The following is an 18439-nucleotide window of genomic DNA, read 5'->3' on the forward strand; positions in this document are numbered from 1 at the left end:
GCCTTATGGGGCGGACGCTACAGCTTCTCCACAGGGAGCCGATGCGCTAGGCCAAAAGTTCCCTGTAAGTGAAGACTTGCTCGTTCGCATATTCCTATCTCAGTCCAAAGTCCCCGTCGTGGGTCCCTGACCGTTGACGTCGTCGGCCCAAATCGACTCCAATTGGATTGTTTCGTCATACCTAGCATGTGCCGAGCCATGGCCCTTGAGAGCTTTACACCCGGTGGATGTTGTGTTGTGAGCGGCCGTCGCCAACTAGGTCAGGTCGAACCAGAGCACTTAACACTCCTTATTCGTCGTACATGGTGGCCCTCATCACCGCGATGAAACTTCACCTGGTTATTACCATGAAAGGAGCCATCTTTGCACTTCCCCGTCAAGGTGGCTCTAATGACTGCGTGCAAGATGGACTTCCGCAATGTGTGGGGTGATAGACAGTTGACAGGATGCCTCATTGCAACAGAGGCCGAAGACAGTCTAGGTGCAGCATCGCAGACGGGGTAGCCGAAATCCTGGCCATCACATAGTTCCTTCATTATAATAGAAGCTACCCCGAACATAACTTGTCAAGATGGCATCCTGCAACTCAACCTCCTCACCAAGATAAACATGGTTGGCGTCCCTGGGAAATACAAAGGCTGCGAAACTTGCCGGCGTAGAAGAGTCAAGGTAGGTCTCCATCATCTCATCGCAACTCTGCTATCCAAGTTTACATTCTCGAACAGTGCAGCAACGAGAGGCCTTACTGCCAGAAATGTATATCGAGTGGAAGGCAATGTGAAGGCTATGAACGAGAACGAGTCTTCATCACCGGGACGCCGCAGAACAAAGGCAGAGTAGCCTCCCATCCGAAGAAAGGCTCATCTTCCAAGAAGGGGAGCTCGCCTCTGTACGAGGAACCTCCCAGAACTCTCGGTATCACGCCAGTCCATCCTCTCACCTCAGCTTGGGACGACCACACACTTGTTTCAAACCAAGGAGTGGAGTATTCGGTTCTCGTCTCAGCCTTGCACACTAGGCTTCCATGCACTCTTCCAGATCATTCAGCGGATGACTCCACACCTTTCCGCATCACCTTCCCGCCATATACGCCGACAGACTTTCAGTCATTACTGGGTGAAGGAGAATTTGGTGTAAGAGCACAATGCTTAGCACGCTTACCGAGCGTGTATGAGCAAGATGACTCGGCACAAAGTTACTGCATCTTCTTCTTCGAGGTTTGTGCAATGTCCCTACTGATTCCAAATGACTGCTGACAATTAGCTAGCACGAAACAGCATATGCATTTGGCGAATCAGAGTCTCAACGGATGAGACGAATGGGGCCGGCGTATTTTAGTCTCTTTCCCAATCATCATTTCTTTGTGCGGGTGTATCGACCTCTAGCTGTAAGTAGCGTTCAACGATCCATGTTATTTCGTTCTGCTGAGTGCAAGATAGACCGGCTTCGCTCTCCTGAGGCGACAAGATACGTTTGTATCATCCCCAGATTGGAAGACTGTTCCTTGGCAGAGACATCCGAAGTCTCTCCTCGACCATCTCCTCGACCTTGTTCTTCTGCTGCCAGCCATCCTTTCTCAAGTTGATCAGATTGTTCCGGCAGAGCCAACCCTCCATCGACGGCACAGCGCCCAGCAGCTTCTCCGGGATTGCCTTTCCCTCGAGAGACATCTTGATGCTTGGTTTCAGATGGCTAACCGTCCCAGTTTTGAACAGCCCGTGGCCTACTGGACTGAGGAGCTTATCAGCCCCGGAGGCCTTATTCCTTTCACAAATTCGTACGCTTTCAGGGACGCAAACACCGGACTTGCCTTCCTATATTACTGGATGACACAAATCCTCTTTCACCAATGCATTGAAAGCTTGCACCGAGCCATCTACCAGCCAGTCATCGACGCTTACCCAAATATGTGGCCTGACTTGCCATTCGACTTGCAGATCGACCTCAATCGATATCAGCATGGGCGCATGTTTGCGGCAGATATCTGCCGTGGACTCGATTCAGTCTTGCATGACACTGTTCAACCTGACATGCTGATTATGCCGATGACCGTGGCGATGGATTTGTACAGAGATATCAATTCAGTTTCGCAGGATGGACTCATGGAGATCATGTGGATCGACAACTTTCGATCGCGGCTCATTGAGAAAGGCCAACATGTTGCCGGTGTTTTGCAGAGTCAAACATGGTCCGAAGTGGCGACTTTCTAACCTCGGGGATAATTGACATGGTTTTAATTCAGAAACAATAGGCTTACCTTGTACCCTTCTTTGATTGTCCTTGCATCATGAGAAATGACAAATCCATTGTTTTCATTTGTCAACAGTCAGCTTCGCACATAGTTGACGTAGGGATCTGAGAGACATGTATAGACTGCAAGACCGCAAAAGCTGGATCAATGAGGCTATAGACGTGGATTTCAGTATGCAAGCACTAGTTAAGCGGAGTATATGAAACCATGATGTGAACAATTGTCTCCAGGGGCAGTTGATTGCTTGTGCGGATATGAAGTCGATATAAACATGTAGAAGAGAGCCCGTAGGACAGAAATTGGAGGTCCGTGCACATTATGCGGAACACGCAACGGTGTTTTTCCGGCCCGTTGCTAACTGGGAGCTACAGCTCTCAGCCTTCCGTGGGTAGGTAGGTACCAGGCAGGCTACCGTTCTGACGAAGCTGAGCACCCAATACATCAACGTCAACACTCCTTGAGCCTCGCAACGACTCCACGATTCGCCTTCATACACCAAAAAAGCACACTGTATACTCCCAAACATAGTGATTTCGCAACAACTCTTCTTTAACTCGACACCATGGCATCCGGCTACGACAGAGCTCTGTCGGGTGAGTTCACACAACGGGCCCGTGTTCAATGATATATCCATCGCTAACAATAAGTGCAGTATTCAGGTCAGTACCATAACAACACTCGCGACAAGCTTCCTAACATCGAATAGTCCCGACGGCCACGTTTTCCAGGTCGAATATGCCGGTGAAGCTGTCAAGCGAGGTAAGTATCAGGTTCTTGGTCAACAGCTTTGTTCCGGTGGCTTATACCTTCAATAGGAACTTGTGCTGTCGGTGTCAAGGGTGCCGATGTTGTGGTGCTAGGATGTGAGAAGCGCTCCGCCATGAAGCTGCAAGATACTCGCATCACCCCTTCCAAAATCCAGCTCCTCGATCACCACGTCGCCCTCGCCTTCGCTGGCCTAAATGCGGATGCTCGCATCCTCGTCGACAAGGCTCGATTAGAGGCACAGTCCCATCGTTTGTCAGTTGAAGACCCTGTTACTATCGACTACATTACCAAATATGTCGCTGGCGTCCAGCAACGGTACACACAGGCTGGTGGCGTCCGACCATTTGGCATTAGCACTCTGATTGTTGGGTTCGATAACGGCAGCGATGTCCCTCGACTGTACCAGACTGAGCCCTCCGGCATCTACTCTGCCTGGTGCGTTATTCAAAATGATAAAAAAAACATTCGGCCAAGTTTCGAAACTAACGATCTAACAGGAAGGCAAACGCTATCGGTCGTTCAAGCAAGACTGTTCGTGAGTTCCTCGAGCGAAACTACAAGGAGGAGATGGACCGAGAGGCTACCATCCGGCTTGCAATCAAGTCGCTGCTCGAGGTTGTTCAGACCGGAGCCAAGAACATCGAGATTTCTCTCATGGCACCTGGCGCCACCATCGAAACACTACCTACGTCCGAGATTGAAGGCTACGTCAAGGAAATCGAGCAGGAGAAGCAGGAAGAAGCTGCCAAGAAGAAGACGGGACGGACCCCTGGAACCGGCAGTGCTGCCATCCTGACCCGATCTCAGGATGACTCCGCTGCGGAATAGAGAGGCGTATGGGAAGAGTTTACATAGACAAGAGCACGAGTCTCTAAAGTCGGGACCCAGTGCCATTGTATTAACATAACTAATGATGCACACCCAAGTTCTCTCAGAACGCATCCCGTGGAAGTGACAAATCGCTATGTATCCTAAACGCCATGGCTTTCCTCTTTTTATCTGATCTTGTTCTGGATTATCCCAGCTTGTCGGCTTCCTCTGTCGGGTCAAAGATGGACCTAAGTCCCTTTGTCTTTTGTCTGTCGTCCTTGAGCATCTTGTTATCCATTCGTACGTCGTCGCTCTCAATCGAAAGAGCTGCTTGAGGGGTCTTTGCGTCGATAACAAAATGGTTGTCGCAATGAGGGCAAAACTCGTCGGCCTCTTCGAACTCCTTCACATCCTTTCTGAAGCACTTTCTGCACTTCTTGCACGCGAAAATCATCTCGAAGCTTTCCTTAAGAGGGTGTGACTCCTGTTCGCTGTGGCATTCGACACAGTCGAACCATTTTCGGCCTGTAGTTAAAATTAGTTGGTAAGGTGGGCGGGCAACAACTTAAAATCGCGAAGACTGGCTTCAATAAACTTAGCACGTACAACAGGGCGATCGAACGGAAACCTGGGCGTTGAGAATGTGTTTGCTGGACATTGATTAGTCGCAGGATAATAAAGAGAAACGAGGCATACCATACCACATGGTAGCAAGTTATAAGTAATCCCCTTAAGTTGTGCAATATAGTCTGCGTCGTTGGAAGAAGTGTTCACAGCTGAATTATGGTGTCTGAGAATAGTTCCAGGTTGAGTTCAGATCAATGTCGGTAGAGTTTTGGTGGGGTATAGTAATCAGGCTTTCGGGATGCACTTTACGGGCCCTGCGCCTACCTACCTAGTACCTAGTACCTACCTACCTACTCCGTACTTTCCATTGCTTACTCGAGCAGGCACTTCGATAACATGGACCCACTTAAGTACATTGGTTAGTCATCGTCATTCAGTGACGCCCTTAGCAGCACTTGTTCACATCGCATACGACCTTCTCGTTCTCCTTTCCTTCATCAGCTTTCATACGACCACCGCCAACCGCGCCCTGATTGCCCGGCCCGGAAACTTAGAAACGATGCCGCCCAAGAGGAAAGCAGGTGCTGCTGTACAGGGTGGGGGAAAAGTGGGAAGGTCTTCGCGCATGTCAACACCTGGAGCTGCAACGCCACGAACGATCGATAGCAATGAGGACATGCCCGATGAGGAGGAGGGCCCCGTCGACGAGGCCTTGGAACGTGATTTGAACAAGAATATAGACATCTTTTCTTTGGATCGCTATCAGAAGAGACATGCGATCCGGGACCCCCTACCACACATCTTTGGCGACCGTGATTTCTCATACCTGGTCTTGAAGAAAGATCATCAGAATCGACCTCTCTGGATAGACCCTCAGAAAGGCCGCATCATTTTAGAGAGTTTTAATCCACTGGCGGAGCAGGCTCAGGATTTCCTCATCACTATTTCTGAGCCCTTGTCTCGACCGACTTTCATGCACGAATACGCCCTTACAACACACAGCCTGTACGCTGCCGTCTCTGTCGGCTTGTCGCCAGAGGACATCATCAATACACTAGATCGATTTCTTAAGACACCTCTGCCGGATGAGATTCGAAATTTCATTACAAGTTGCACTCAGAGTTATGGCAAGGTGAAGCTGGTTCTCAAGAACACAAAGTACTACGTCGAAAGTCCTGATCCAAACATGCTCCAAACTCTCCTCAAGAACCCAAAAATTGGTCCCCTACGCGTCCAAGGAACGGAAGAGATCACAACATCAGTTGCGCCTAAGATTGGCGGCCTTGTCATTCCCGGAACACAGAATGCCGCCGGAGTGAAGCAGGCTAATGGCCTTAGCCAAGCAGGCGAACAGGGCAAAGATGGACAACCCGTTCAGGAGGGCGAAGTCTATGCCACGCTCAACGAGGAGGACGATGAGGACCAGGAAGTGACGCATTCCTTTGAAATTGCAGACAAGGATGTCGAAACGGTACAGAAAGAATGCCTGAATCTGGGATACCCAGTTCTGGAGGAGTATGACTTTCGGAGGGATGAAGCCAACGCAAATTTGGATATCGATCTGAAGCCTGGTACTCAGATTCGGCCTTATCAGGAAAAAAGCTTGAGCAAGATGTTTGGTAACGGTCGAGCCAAGAGTGGACTAATCGTCCTGCCCTGTGGTGCTGGAAAGACACTTGTGGGTATCACAGCAGCGTGCACTATCAAGAAGGGTGTCATCGTCCTATGCACGAGTTCAATGTCCGTTGTGCAATGGAGGAATGAATTTTTGAAATGGTCCAACATCAATCCCGATGATATTGTTGCCTTCACATCCGATTCCAAGAACAATGTCTTCACCGGAAGCACTGGGATCATCGTCACGACCTATGCAATGGTCACACAATCGCGGGCCCGATCTTACGATGCGGAGAAGATGATGAAGTTCTTGACAGGCCGAGAATGGGGCCTGATGCTGCTGGACGAGGTGCACGTTGTGCCCGCCAACATCTTCCGTAAAGTCACGTCTTCGATCAAGACTCATTCAAAGCTTGGTCTCACAGCCACACTTCTTAGAGAAGATGACAAGATCTCTGATCTAAATTTTCTTATTGGACCAAAGCTATTTGAAGCTAATTGGATGGAGCTTTCAAAGCAAGGACACATTGCTAGAGTTCAGTGTGCAGAAGTATGGTGCCCAATGCCCACAGAGTTCTACGACCAGTATCTCAAAGCACCAAGCCGGAAGAAGGGTTTACTTTATATCATGAACCCTCGGAAGTTTCAGGCTTGTCAATATCTCATTAATTACCACGAATCAAGAGGAGACAAGATTATAGTATTTTCGGATAACGTGTATGCGCTCAAAGCATATGCGCTAAAGCTTCAAAAAGCGTTCATCTATGGTGGCACTGGTCAAGCAGAACGTCTGCAAGTGTTGGAGAACTTTCAGCACAATCCGAACGTCAACACGCTCTTTTTATCGAAGATTGGAGACACGTCCCTCGATTTGCCCGAGGCTACCTGCCTTATCCAAATTTCATCCCACTATGGCTCACGTCGCCAGGAAGCGCAGCGTTTAGGACGAATTCTTAGGGCCAAAAGGCGTAATGACGAGGGCTTCAATGCCTTTTTCTACTCTCTGGTATCAAAAGACACGCAAGAAATGTATTTTTCTTCCAAACGTCAAGCTTTCCTCGTTGATCAGGGATATGCTTTCAAGGTCATTACACAATTAGCAAACATCGAGAAGACACCCGGACTAGCATTCGCAGATGTGTCGGAGCGGCGTGAACTGTTACAGAAGGTTCTTGTGGAGAATGAGAGCATGGAGGAGGATGACCCGAACGACGACATGTTCCATCAGGGTACTATGGGACGCAAGAAAAAGAAGGGAGCTCGACGAACAGCGGGAACTCTCGGCGAGCTCAGTGGTGGCCAGGACATGGCATATATCGAGCAGAATAAGAAGTTATCAGCAAAGCGGAAGAAGGCGGACAGCAATGCCTTCTTCAAGAAGATTGGACGCGAGAACGCCAGGCGAGCAGCAGCACAGTAATTGAAAGACAGTTGGAATCGGCACAATGGGGGTGGAGGTACATTGAATGAGCCAAAGAATGATAAACCAGGGGATCGGAATCACGGGTAAATACAAAATGTCGTATGAGAATACACAGCCGCAGATCACGCATCTGTAGAACGCATAATAATGCGCAAGGACGGGAAAGATTCGGTGTTCAGGAAGAACTACAACACGGCCATAGCTGATCACATCGCACACACCAGGTATTCAATCAGATTTCTGGCAGTAGGCAAGCGATAACTCATTGGAGTGAATTGACTGACTCCACGTAGCTTAAGGCGACGGCAGTGCATGAGGTAAAAGATCCAGGTGACATGGGAATGTATGGCAAGATAGCAAGACTACTTAGCTAACAGGCAGAATCCAGCCTATACAGATCACGTAAACGGATTAGGCATCACAGGGTGATATACATCACACCACGTTTTAGTTGTGTGACACGGCTTTCAAATATGATGCCATATGAAGTATGGTTTACGAGTGAGTCGAAGGCTCCATACGACCTCACCAATGGCCATCATTAGCAGATACCTGCACTAGCAAGTGTTTTTTTTTTAGAGTCAGAGCTACGAGTTCCAGGTAGGGATTCTTTAAACTAGTACTGCTTTAGTTTCTGGGGAGAAAAGCTTGGCAGTACTAGGGCTTGGATGTTTATTGCTGGTTGCAACCTGACACAAAGAATTGACGATGCTTATTCTAACTACACTCTGTCATGTATTTTGGTGTTGTGGTGTTTTCTAATCAGTGCTGTCCTGATTTGACGGCGAAAGTGGGTGTGGCATGGTGCAGTCTAGATTTGCAACTTGCTCATATCTCATTTGCGTGACCTGTTTGAAAAGAGGCTGCATGATATTAGGCATTGACCTGTTCGTGCGTAGTGCCCATCCTCCTTGAAGTTAGGTTAAGTCAAAGGTTTCATTCTCCCGCAAACCCCATTGATTACTGTGCAGCACACTCGTGTACGCATGCAGGGGCTTTTGTCTCAACAATGAACACGGTATCGGGCAGTGGTCTGTGGACATGCGATCAAAGAGCGGTGACATCACATTGTTGGAGGAGTTTATCCCAGTGGAGTGTCGGAAGGGCGGAGCGGTATTTAATCGTATCGGAATATGGTGACAACAGCATAGTTGTGGTAATCAACAGGTGGGAGGAGACTATGCATTTCCTCGGCTTTGGTGGTAGCCAATGGATCACAATCGATAGCTCGCCACACCTTTTTGCCAATACTCATGAGAAACGTCCCCGATATTTGAGGCAGGGCCTGGGTACCAGTCAGCGAGCCAAGGATAATACTTGTGGCTCAATTGCAGCATGGACAATGCCCCTAACTACAGATACAGGCCTACTGTACCTATACTGGTTTTGATTGACTGTATTCCCAATTGCCGAGTCCAAACCCCTTTCTTCCACTTGTCCCTTTGTTTGACTCGGGCAAAGCACGTGTCAGTGGTTTCACCATGTACATGTAGAACCGTATCTCAGATCTCCGAATTTTCTTGGCATCCATGGAATTGGAGATTGCTTACCAGTAGGGTGACGTGCCATTGGCCCGAGAACAGTGCAACACACAGACAGCAGACAAGGACAGGCTTTTATCACCCGCGGGAGAAGCTGACGCCCGCAGGGAACTTGAAATAATTCGTCTGGGTACAAAGAAATTTGAGACGTTCAATCAACGCACGAATCTATCTGGTCCAATCCGTGAATTGCTCAGTTTGCGTTGAGCTGTCATTAGTATTCTTGCCACTAGAAATGAGGTCCCAAGTTACCTAGATTGCGCCGGGTTCAATGCTTCGCCGGCCCCAAATCGCGGTGACGTTGTTGGCCTTGTTACAAGGATACCTAATCGGGTGATGCGTGTGGTGGTGTGAGCACGATGATCGTTAATAGCCATGGGGAAAGGATTTAGTACTTACGATGCATTACAGCACGGAGTGTTGTCTAGCAACCTCATCAATGGTGCTTTACTTGATCATATGAGATGTTGGAGGAACAAGTTGCCCAACCGTCGCGGGATCAACGGGCGTTTTAACGGGTTTTGCCACCCTTCCCACTCCTCTGTCCATAAACCGACGGGCTAGTACCAATGACTGGAGACAATAAAGTCAGCTTCAGAATGGAGCCACTAATGTAAAGACCAGACGGGAGAACGCCTACCGGTGCCGGGGAACATGTCCCGCGGTGGCATACTCAGTCTGTCTGCAGTACTCTCGCCGTCGCCGTGTCCCCATCTGCAAGCATCTGGGCTTCCAACAAACCCTGTCCTGGCCCAAGCTCTGCCAATGCCGCGTGTATGCTCTACTGTGCCTGGATCGTTTATGGACCCGGTATATCGGTCCATGGCTTGGCTCACCTCACATCCATGATCCAAGTTTGTTGAGTCGGCTGTCTCGTGAAACCCCCCTGCCATGTAGTCTGGCTGTACGGAGTACAGTAGCATTGATGCTTCTCGTTTCCATTCTTCTTCCGTGTGTAATGGTAGAGCCCAAGTGTCGGGAGCGAGCATGTATGCATGCATGGCTGTGGCTGATCAATCACGACATGGATATCTGGGCCCCTTGAAATCATCAACAAGCCCCTCGTGGTTGGATCGCGAACTCCGAGTCGCCGCCGTCTATCTTTGTTTTCCTCGGTTGCTGCTATCGTTGCTGTAGTACAGTGCATTGATAAAAAATATGGATTATCTTCGGCGTCCGTTTCCTTGAATCTCAGGTAGCGCGTTGGTAATGTCAGGGGCTTTTCCCACTATCTTTCTTCCATTTCCGCTGCCAGGGCTACTTTCATGGTTCTTTTTATTGCCTTGCCTCCTTCCTTATCTCTAGAAAATTTCCTGACACCCTAGCGCCTACCTTATAGTGCCTGTACGCTTCGGTGTATCCATAAGGTGCCTACCTCTAGGTACCTTACCTACCTGCTTTGTTGAAAAGTTCTTCGTCTGCCAAAGTAATTTGATGTCTGCCTTTTCCAACTTCATCCCCACCATCTATTGAAAGGACTCGATCAAACCACTATGCTTCTTTCTCTACAACTTCAACAATCCGGGTCTCAATTCCGAGAATGGTTAGCTAGTCCAGGTTGTTTCTGACCAAAGTCTAGCCCAAGCCACACCCTGTTTTCTGGACATCGAAATCACCTACCTAGCCACTGGTAGTGCCCCAGAGACTCACTCCGCACCAAGTCGCCGGACCATTCCTATTTCTTATACTCGACGCATTGCAAGAAAACCTTGCTCTTTCTGTGTTGAGTGGGAGTGGTGTGTAGGAAATCGCCAGTTCAGTTCCCGCGCTCCTCCGTTGTTCAGTCTCCAGTCTCCGCCTTCTTACGCCATAACTATAATTGTCTTTAGCCATGGCACAGTCTAGTCCCTAAGCTCAGCGACTAACTTTAACCCAAATAGCGCAGGAAGCCCTCTCTCCCTGTTTCTAGGTTTCTGCCTTCTCATCTTCCTTAACATCACAAAAGTTGCCAACGGACTTCTGTTTTCCTTGGAAGACATGCTGGATGAGACGCGCGCTTCTATATGGGCGCGACTCAAAGCTGTCAAGCCGCCATTTGTGTCCAAAAAACCACACTTCAACTTTATTTCCGTTCATTGTAAGTCACATCCATTGGTCTTCGATAACCCCCCATGCTTCCTTCTTAAGCGCAACCCCCACGCGCTGTCACTTTGCTTTCCATCAGGCATCACATTTCAAATGCCAAGTCTCTGTCTGACCATTTCCCCTAGATACATGGATTATTGGCGCAACCTTGTTAGCTTCCGTCATTATATATGGTGCTGGTCGCGGTCAAACGTCATATGTCGATTCTCTTATGTTCGCCAGCGGAGCCAATACACAAGCTGGATTAAACCCAATCGACGTCAACCTTCTCAACACCTTTCAACAGATTGTCGTTTACTTCTTTACTATAACGTCTAATCCAATCACACTACATACTTCAGTGGTCTTCCTACGTCTTTACTGGTTTGAGAAGAGGTTTCAAGGGTGGGTGACGGACGCCAGACAGCGCCGTGCTACACTTTCTAAGGCCAAGACTCGTCCACGAAGTGAAGCCCGCGAAGCTGAAGAAGGAGTCAATGGTCGGCATATTACGGTTGTGCCTTACCAGGGGAGACCTCCGCGTATCACGAACGATGGGATACTGCTTGATGGAAATGACGTTATTCAATCCCAGGCGATCGCCGACGATGACGACGATGAAAATCTACCACATAAACCACCACCTGCGAGCAGCGATGAAAGCGACACGGTCTCAGCCGGCCGTTCTAACAGCATAGAACTAAGTCCCTTGGAGAAACCTGACCAAGGCTTTGGAGATGGCAGGGAAGCGAATGAGGGGCACAGCAGGTCACAGAATGCGCCGACAGGTATCAAATTTGCTGAAACGGTCAAGAGAAGTGACGGAGTCGACGATGACTTAACCAAATTTCCTCAAAGAAGAAGCCATGCGGAGCATATCGCTATCCTAGAGCGTCAAAGAAACCAGGACAACGAAATTCTAAGGATTCCTGGTCCCCGAGAAACCGAGCGGGGGATGGGACCTCGAAGGCTTGACAATGATGATACTCAGGACGGTGATGATGATAATAATACCATTGCCATGACGAGAACTGTGGAATCGAGGTCAGACCACGCAACACTAGACCCCAGGGCACCAACAGGCCGCAGACCAACTATCGTTATTGCTGAGCCGAAACGTCCCCTCAAACACGAATTGACTGATGATGCCAAAGCCGTTGGTGGCACTCTTAATGCCCTTAGAGTGCGCAAGCCTCGTGTGTTCAACCGTGGTCAGAAGGAGGTGCACGAGGATAGCGAGAGCACTATGGGCCGTGCTTTCCGAACACGCACAATCGATACTATCAAGTCGGCCTTGTCAAACGACCACACGAAGGATATGCCGTACCTCAGTTACACCCCGACTATGGGTCGAAACTCTAACTTTGTGGGCTTGACCCTGGAACAGCGAGAGGAACTTGGCGGTATCGAATATCGGTCCCTGAGGACTTTGGCACTGATTTTGCTATCCTATTTTTGGGGGTTCCAGCTCATTGCTGTAACCTTCCTTTTGCCTTTCATTCTTCATAATGAGAAATATGGGAGAATTGTTGAAGGGAACGCTATCTCAAGAACCTGGTGGGGATTTTGGACAGCCAACTCGGCCTTCAACGACTTGGGTCTGACCCTAACCCCTGACAGTATGAACTCTTTCAATACATCGGAGTATGTGATGATGATCATGTGGTTCTTCATTATCATTGGAAACACGGGTTTTCCTGTCATGCTCCGTTTTGTCATTTGGGTTCTTGCTCAGATTGTTCCTAAGGGGACCGGCCTGTGGGAAGAACTTAGATTTCTTCTTGACCATCCTCGCCGGTGTTTCACTCTCCTATTCCCCTCGAGCGCTAATTGGTGGCTATTTTGGATTCTTGCCGCATTGAATGCCATAGACTTGCTTTTCTTTGTGGTCTTAGATGTATGCAGCTCGTCGGCCCCTCTTATTTATGGCATGCTAACCTTCGCCAGCTTAACTCAGGCCCAGTCGCTGAACTACCTGTTCATACTCGTATTGCCGATGGTCTATTTCAAGCTGCCTCTACAAGAACTGCAGGATTCTCATGTTTCAGCCTTAGCGACCTTCACCCTGCCATCCCAGTATTGTACATGATCATGATGTACATTTCAATCTTCCCAATCGCAATCTCCATCCGCCGAACGAACGTCTACGAAGAAAAGTCTCTCGGAGTTTACCACAACAAGAAAGACGAAGATGAAGAGGAATCGCCCAGCGCTCTAAACTACGTTGGTACCCATCTGCGACGTCAACTTTCTTTCGACTTGTGGTACGTTTTTGTGGGATTCTTCTTTCTCGCAATCAGTGAAGGTGAAAGTCTCAAGGCAAAAGACTTCAATTTATTTGATGTTCTTTTCGAAGTTATCAGTGCGTACGGAACTGTGGGTTTGAGTATGGGTGTACCCAACGTCAATGCTTCTCTGTGCTCTCAGTTCACCGTCGTTGGGAAACTTATCATCGTTGCCATGCAAATCCGTGGCCGTCACCGCGGCTTACCTTATGGTTTGGATCGTGCCGTTCTGTTGCCCAGTGAGGCACGTTTCCAGAAGGAAGCAGAGGAGAACCAACCAATTCTTGTTCGCACCAGGACAAATGCCTCAATGGCAACCACCTCAGGCATGGAGCCGCCTACTAGTCCAGGTTTACCTGGTCGACGTGGCAGTATGGGCCGTATACGTGAGCGAGCAAATAGTCGCATCATCTCCCAATTTCTATATCCTGGTCCCGTAATCCCCAGCAACGAGATACACGGCCACAAACGCGCAACATCAAACAACTCTAACAACCTGCGGGACTTCCCGCGATTCAATACTGAGCCAGTGCTCGAAGAGGAGAAGGACGATGTTCCTCCTCTTCGAACCATTGAGTCTCATAGTGGTGGTCCTCGTCGTGCTGAGACCAACCCGATGCCATAAACGACGGGCAACAATCAAAGCCTTGCTTTTACAGATCATGCGACAGATACGGCATTGTACTTTGTTAAATGACTTCATTGTCCTTCTCAGAGGGGTATTCTGTTCATGCATCATTTTCACAAACTGCATATTTTCCGGACAAAAAGCGATTTCAAATGTCAAAAGGGTTCACGGCGTTCAGCATCAGGGTTTTAAGAACATAGAGCTTTTGGAAGGCGATTGTCATAGCGCAAGCTTCTTTCTCTTTTTTTTCTTTTTTTATGTCAAGCCGAACGAATGTCACAAATTTATGATGGTTCTAGAGGCTGGACCAAGGTGTTTTCATATTCATGGTCTTTTATGTAGCATAGCAAGTTCCAGACGACACTGGCGTTTCATCTTGTCCAGGGACTTGCATATCGTCATGGCCTTTGTTAGAGTATCAGTGCCCAATAGAAGGCGATTCCACCTTAGGTGCAAACCATTGTCATTTAATCGTTCTCTACATCAAGTACAACAATAACTACAGTTTTGCTTTTCATATAGAATATGCACTACTCCTATGCAATTATTTCATCCAGGTTTAATTAAGTCTAGAGAATCTATGTATAGGTCTGTATTGTATGATGGCCCTTCTCACTTGGTCTCAAAAGCACCAATATCCTTCAATGCGCCAGCCAAACGACGGTAATCTCGTAGTAAGTCAAGAACTTCACCCAGCTTAAGCTCACCAGGAGTCTGTATCTCCATGAAGCGTTTGTTGGGCGGAGCAATTCTAGGAATCTCTTTAGGTGGAAGAGCTGGGGCGATATCGGGGAATGCCTGGGTGTATGTTAGCCTTAGTCACTGGCAGTCTGACGTTCGTGTCTTCAACATACTGTTCCTAAATCTCCACCGTCTGCGGGCTTCAACGGCTCCCTAGCAGCTGGGGTCGCAGGGGCCGATGGGGTGTTGCGCCCAAATCCACGGATCATACTGATACTGGGAAGTCGAGCCATAGGATTAAAGGAATTGCCCAAGTTGCGCATCTGGTCCAGAACGGCAGGGTTCTGCCCCGGAATTTGGCTGGGTGCCTTGGGTTCGTCAGAAGCGAACAATACTTTCTTTGAAGAGCTTGCACTGCGACCACTTCGAGCACTATCAGCACTGCGGTCGCGGCGGCCTCCTATCAAATTCAGAACTCGTTCTTCGCGAGAGGCTGGGCGCTTCAAGAGATCATTGTCATCGGGTGCAAGGAGTCTGTTGAGCCCGCCAGTGTCCTCCTCATCGGGGGAGGGCGTGCTGACAAGTTTCCGGGCATCATCTAGAGTCCTGGGTACTGTGATAGACTCTCGAGGGCTATCCTGATGTTCCCTTAACTTCCCTACGAGGAATTTGTAACTATCTCCCAAGCTGTTCGATATATTTTTCAAGCTCTGGTCGGCCGTGTTAAAGACCGCGTCGCTGGCAGCCCCGAAGGCCTGCGCAGGCCCGTTTACAAGGTCGCTCAGACGACGGTTACGCAACGCCACAGATGCTTTGACATCAGGGGCTGAAACTTTTGCCCCCTCGCCCTTAGTCTTGCTTGTTTCAGGCACGTTTGCTGATGAGGGCGCTTCTCCTTGCTGGTAAGCGGGAGGAAAAGTTTCGGTCCTTGGGCTTGTGCTCTTTGCTGGACCGGAAAGCTGTTCGTCCGCCCTGAGTGTTGCAAGATCCACTGTCTGCAAAAAGCTGATGGCAGCCTCAAGGTTTGTCAAACAGTAAGCAGCCTCGCCTGTAAGCTTTGGCTCCCATCGAAAATACTGTACAAAGTGAACGTCGCTAATGACATGTAGGTTCTCTGGCGGCAGAGTTATAAGAGTGTAGATAAGCATAGGCATAATCTCATCAGCAGATGCCGAGGGATGAAAATGAGCAAGGGTGTCGACGATGCTTCGATGGGCAGCTTTGAGATGATTCAGCTTACCCAGTGGATATCGCTTCTGTGTCATCAAGGCAATATCTCGTCTGGCGGGCTCCAGCTTCTCTTTAATATCTTCCACTGTTGGGCCAGCTTTTTCCTCCAATTCATCTGTCGCGCCGGTGAGGTCAATGCCTAGGTCAGCAGGCCCAATACCGACCAATGCCAAAGCGGCAGTCTTGGAGCGTAGTTTGTCATCTTGGGCCTCATCCTGCGTGCTTCGGTGTCTGTAAATCTTGTCGTAGATCCCTTCACACAGTCTACGCTCGACAGCCTCTTCAAGCAGAGACCTCTTGGCTTCAAGAGCCTTCCTTGTTCTTTTACGGCTTGCTAGCTCTTCTGATGTGATCATTTGTTGCTCTGATTCAGTCCTGGTAAGCGCAGTGGCCTTTGATCGAAGTCGACTGGCGGCAGAGGATATTGAAGAGGCGGATGGTGCGGGAGAGACGTCGCGGCTTTGTCTTGAGGCAAGGGCGTTGATATGGGTGTTGATGTTAGCAGAGGCTTGCGTATAAAACTCCTGGAACTTCTGCGATAATCTCTCAATATTAGGAGGAGTCGGATGGACCTTTGCATTCAGAGACTCGATGAAGCTATTCATACATAGCTTAGCATGGTGCAGTAAGGATCTAGCATTTCACGGTGCGCATACCTATCCGTCAAGGTTATGAGTTCGATGGGAAGGATGTCTAGCTCAATGGAAGCCCGAGTGGTTTCAATGCCATCGTCTGAATCGCTATGCTCAGCAGTGTCGAAGGCATCGGGAGATGCCATGCCTTCTTTCGCCGAAGTAGTGTTTGCAAAAGTATGGGCTCGTTTGGGGACTTTTAATCGATCGTCGCTGCTAGGAGCAGCTGTTTTAGGAGTATGCGAGTGAGAAACGGTGCGTGTGGTAGAGGGACGAGCCGAAAGGCCCTCGGAGGCGTCGCGAGACGCCATTAGTCGTTGGCTCGAGCTATAGACGATCATCATGAGCTTCCACAATGTTCTGGGGATATTATAGAGTATATAGGAAAACAAATACGGGAAGAGGGTTCAAACTCGTCGCCTAGAGCCTCGTAGTACATACCGCAGATGTCAATAGCTCGAGTGAGAGGTTCGCATGAACAAACGATGTCGATGCAACAGACAGCGTGTCTCAAAGAGCCGATGTTGGCTGAGACCGAGACGTAACAGAGTACAGGACAATTGCTCCTTCTATCCGTGCTGCCACTTGCATTAAATAGGTACTAACCCAGGGGGAAATAAAGAGGCAATGCCGGTGTGGCAGAAACGAATGTCAAGTAGATATCTATACAATGAAAGGATGATGATGGAGGGCTTCTATTACACGCAATACAATGACGATGATTAAAGAAATGATAAGCAAATCATATGAAGATGACCCCCCGTTCTGGGGATTGACATGCAGGAGGAGTGGAGAACTCAAGAAACTACGCAGCCACAAGGTCAGCCACTTCCGCCACATATACCGCGTTCACTTGACTGAGGCAGTCCATCAGACTACCTACTATAGGTGCTAATCTAAATCACTTCCACCTAATTCCACTCTCGATATAAGAGACTCCCTGTTGACGCCATTCTGATGTTGTTTCAATACACGCCAATGTTCCGATATGAGGTCTTTTGTCGATCGCTTTTGGCACACATGTACTGGTGTAAATCAGTGCTGCACTGCAGCATCTCATGCTTTACCTTCTATGGACTCCCAGCTTGTATTGTTTCATTGTCAATGAATGGTTTCCTTTCTCGTCAGGTCTACTCGTTTCCTTGTCCTTGATGCGTATGTATATGGTAACTCACTTACATGAGGCCAATTCCCCACCATGATGAACCATGATTAGTTACCCCACAAAGTTTGACCGGGCTAGGGGAGGAAAGAAAACTCGAGACCTTGATCCTAAATGACAAAAAGGCTTAGGTAACTTTATATAAATTTAGGATATATTTACCAAGTTTCAGATATCTTTTGCTAAGTTTATTTTGACGCCTTTGTAAAGGTCTGGCTCTCCTACTGTCCATACATATGAAGTTGTATATCGCTGCATTCCTTCTTTACCGCCTAACTTCAGACATACACAGCACAGTATCCATATGGAAGGACATATTCGAAGTTAACACTCTCGCTAAGCTCTATTTCCTTGCACCTTTTTCATATTGTCTTCATGTTGCCCTCCCTATTTTCCGACTCACATATAACAATGGCAGCACTTGGAATATTATGAGTCTTTTACTCCAACAATTTTCGGGTAACTATTCGCACATGTCAGCCCAATGCGCTGGATACACTTATTTCGATCGTTTATAGATAGTCAAAGCTTTAAAGCATGCCTTTGCTGACATTGTGGTTCGGTTGGAAGACGGTCCCCTACGTACCCTGAACAGTGGATCGATCTCCTGCTTCCCTGGCTTGCCTGGTAGCTTGGCTACTGGTCTACTTCCGACCGCACCTGATTTTGCGGGGTCCCCGCCTTTACAGAGACACTAGAAAGATCAGCCTGGAACTGTAACTCATTCATTGGCTCATTGGGAACTAAGCTGCTTCGAGTAATCAAATATCCGTCGCTATT

At 48.6% G+C, this 18439-nt stretch overlaps 7 protein-coding genes; 4 read left to right on the forward strand and 3 right to left on the reverse strand.

Annotated features, from left to right (window-relative positions):
* Positions 1-609: 609 nt before the first annotated feature.
* Positions 610-2210, forward strand: FFUJ_03177 (uncharacterized protein; the record flags this gene model as incomplete). XM_023574994.1 has 4 exons in its annotated part: positions 610-669; positions 726-1217; positions 1268-1387; positions 1440-2210. The coding sequence occupies 4 exons, from the start codon at positions 610-612 to the stop codon at positions 2208-2210; spliced, it is 1443 nt and encodes a 480-aa protein (XP_023428255.1).
* Positions 2211-2813: 603 nt separating this feature from the next.
* FFUJ_03178 (probable 20S proteasome subunit (alpha4) chain PRE6) lies at positions 2814-3847 on the forward strand (the record flags this gene model as incomplete). XM_023574996.1 has 5 exons in its annotated part: positions 2814-2844; positions 2904-2910; positions 2958-3010; positions 3067-3454; positions 3517-3847. The coding sequence occupies 5 exons, from the start codon at positions 2814-2816 to the stop codon at positions 3845-3847; spliced, it is 810 nt and encodes a 269-aa protein (XP_023428806.1).
* A 187-nt stretch (positions 3848-4034) lies between these two features.
* FFUJ_03179 (uncharacterized protein) lies at positions 4035-4535 on the reverse strand (the record flags this gene model as incomplete). XM_023574997.1 has 3 exons in its annotated part: positions 4035-4354; positions 4436-4479; positions 4531-4535. The coding sequence occupies 3 exons, from the start codon at positions 4533-4535 to the stop codon at positions 4035-4037; spliced, it is 369 nt and encodes a 122-aa protein (XP_023428807.1).
* Positions 4536-4955: 420 nt separating this feature from the next.
* FFUJ_03180 (probable DNA helicase RAD25) lies at positions 4956-7433 on the forward strand (the record flags this gene model as incomplete). Its single annotated transcript, XM_023574998.1, has 1 exon — positions 4956-7433. One exon carries the CDS (start codon positions 4956-4958, stop codon positions 7431-7433), a length of 2478 nt encoding a protein of 825 aa, XP_023428256.1.
* Positions 7434-9488: 2055 nt separating this feature from the next.
* FFUJ_03181 (uncharacterized protein) lies at positions 9489-9978 on the reverse strand (the record flags this gene model as incomplete). XM_023574999.1 has 2 exons in its annotated part: positions 9489-9550; positions 9618-9978. The coding sequence occupies 2 exons, from the start codon at positions 9976-9978 to the stop codon at positions 9489-9491; spliced, it is 423 nt and encodes a 140-aa protein (XP_023428257.1).
* Positions 9979-10954: 976 nt separating this feature from the next.
* Positions 10955-13951, forward strand: FFUJ_03182 (probable potassium transporter TRK-1; the record flags this gene model as incomplete). XM_023575000.1 has 3 exons in its annotated part: positions 10955-11054; positions 11188-12938; positions 12989-13951. The coding sequence occupies 3 exons, from the start codon at positions 10955-10957 to the stop codon at positions 13949-13951; spliced, it is 2814 nt and encodes a 937-aa protein (XP_023428258.1).
* Positions 13952-14566: 615 nt separating this feature from the next.
* Positions 14567-16838, reverse strand: FFUJ_03183 (VPS9-like protein; the record flags this gene model as incomplete). XM_023575001.1 has 3 exons in its annotated part: positions 14567-14752; positions 14809-16462; positions 16522-16838. 3 exons carry the CDS (start codon positions 16836-16838, stop codon positions 14567-14569), a joined length of 2157 nt encoding a protein of 718 aa, XP_023428259.1.
* Positions 16839-18439: the final 1601 nt, after the last annotated feature.

Source organism: Fusarium fujikuroi, chromosome FFUJ_chr03 (genome assembly GCF_900079805.1).
Source record: "Fusarium fujikuroi IMI 58289 draft genome, chromosome FFUJ_chr03".
NCBI classification, from domain to species: Eukaryota; Fungi; Ascomycota; class Sordariomycetes; order Hypocreales; family Nectriaceae; genus Fusarium; species Fusarium fujikuroi.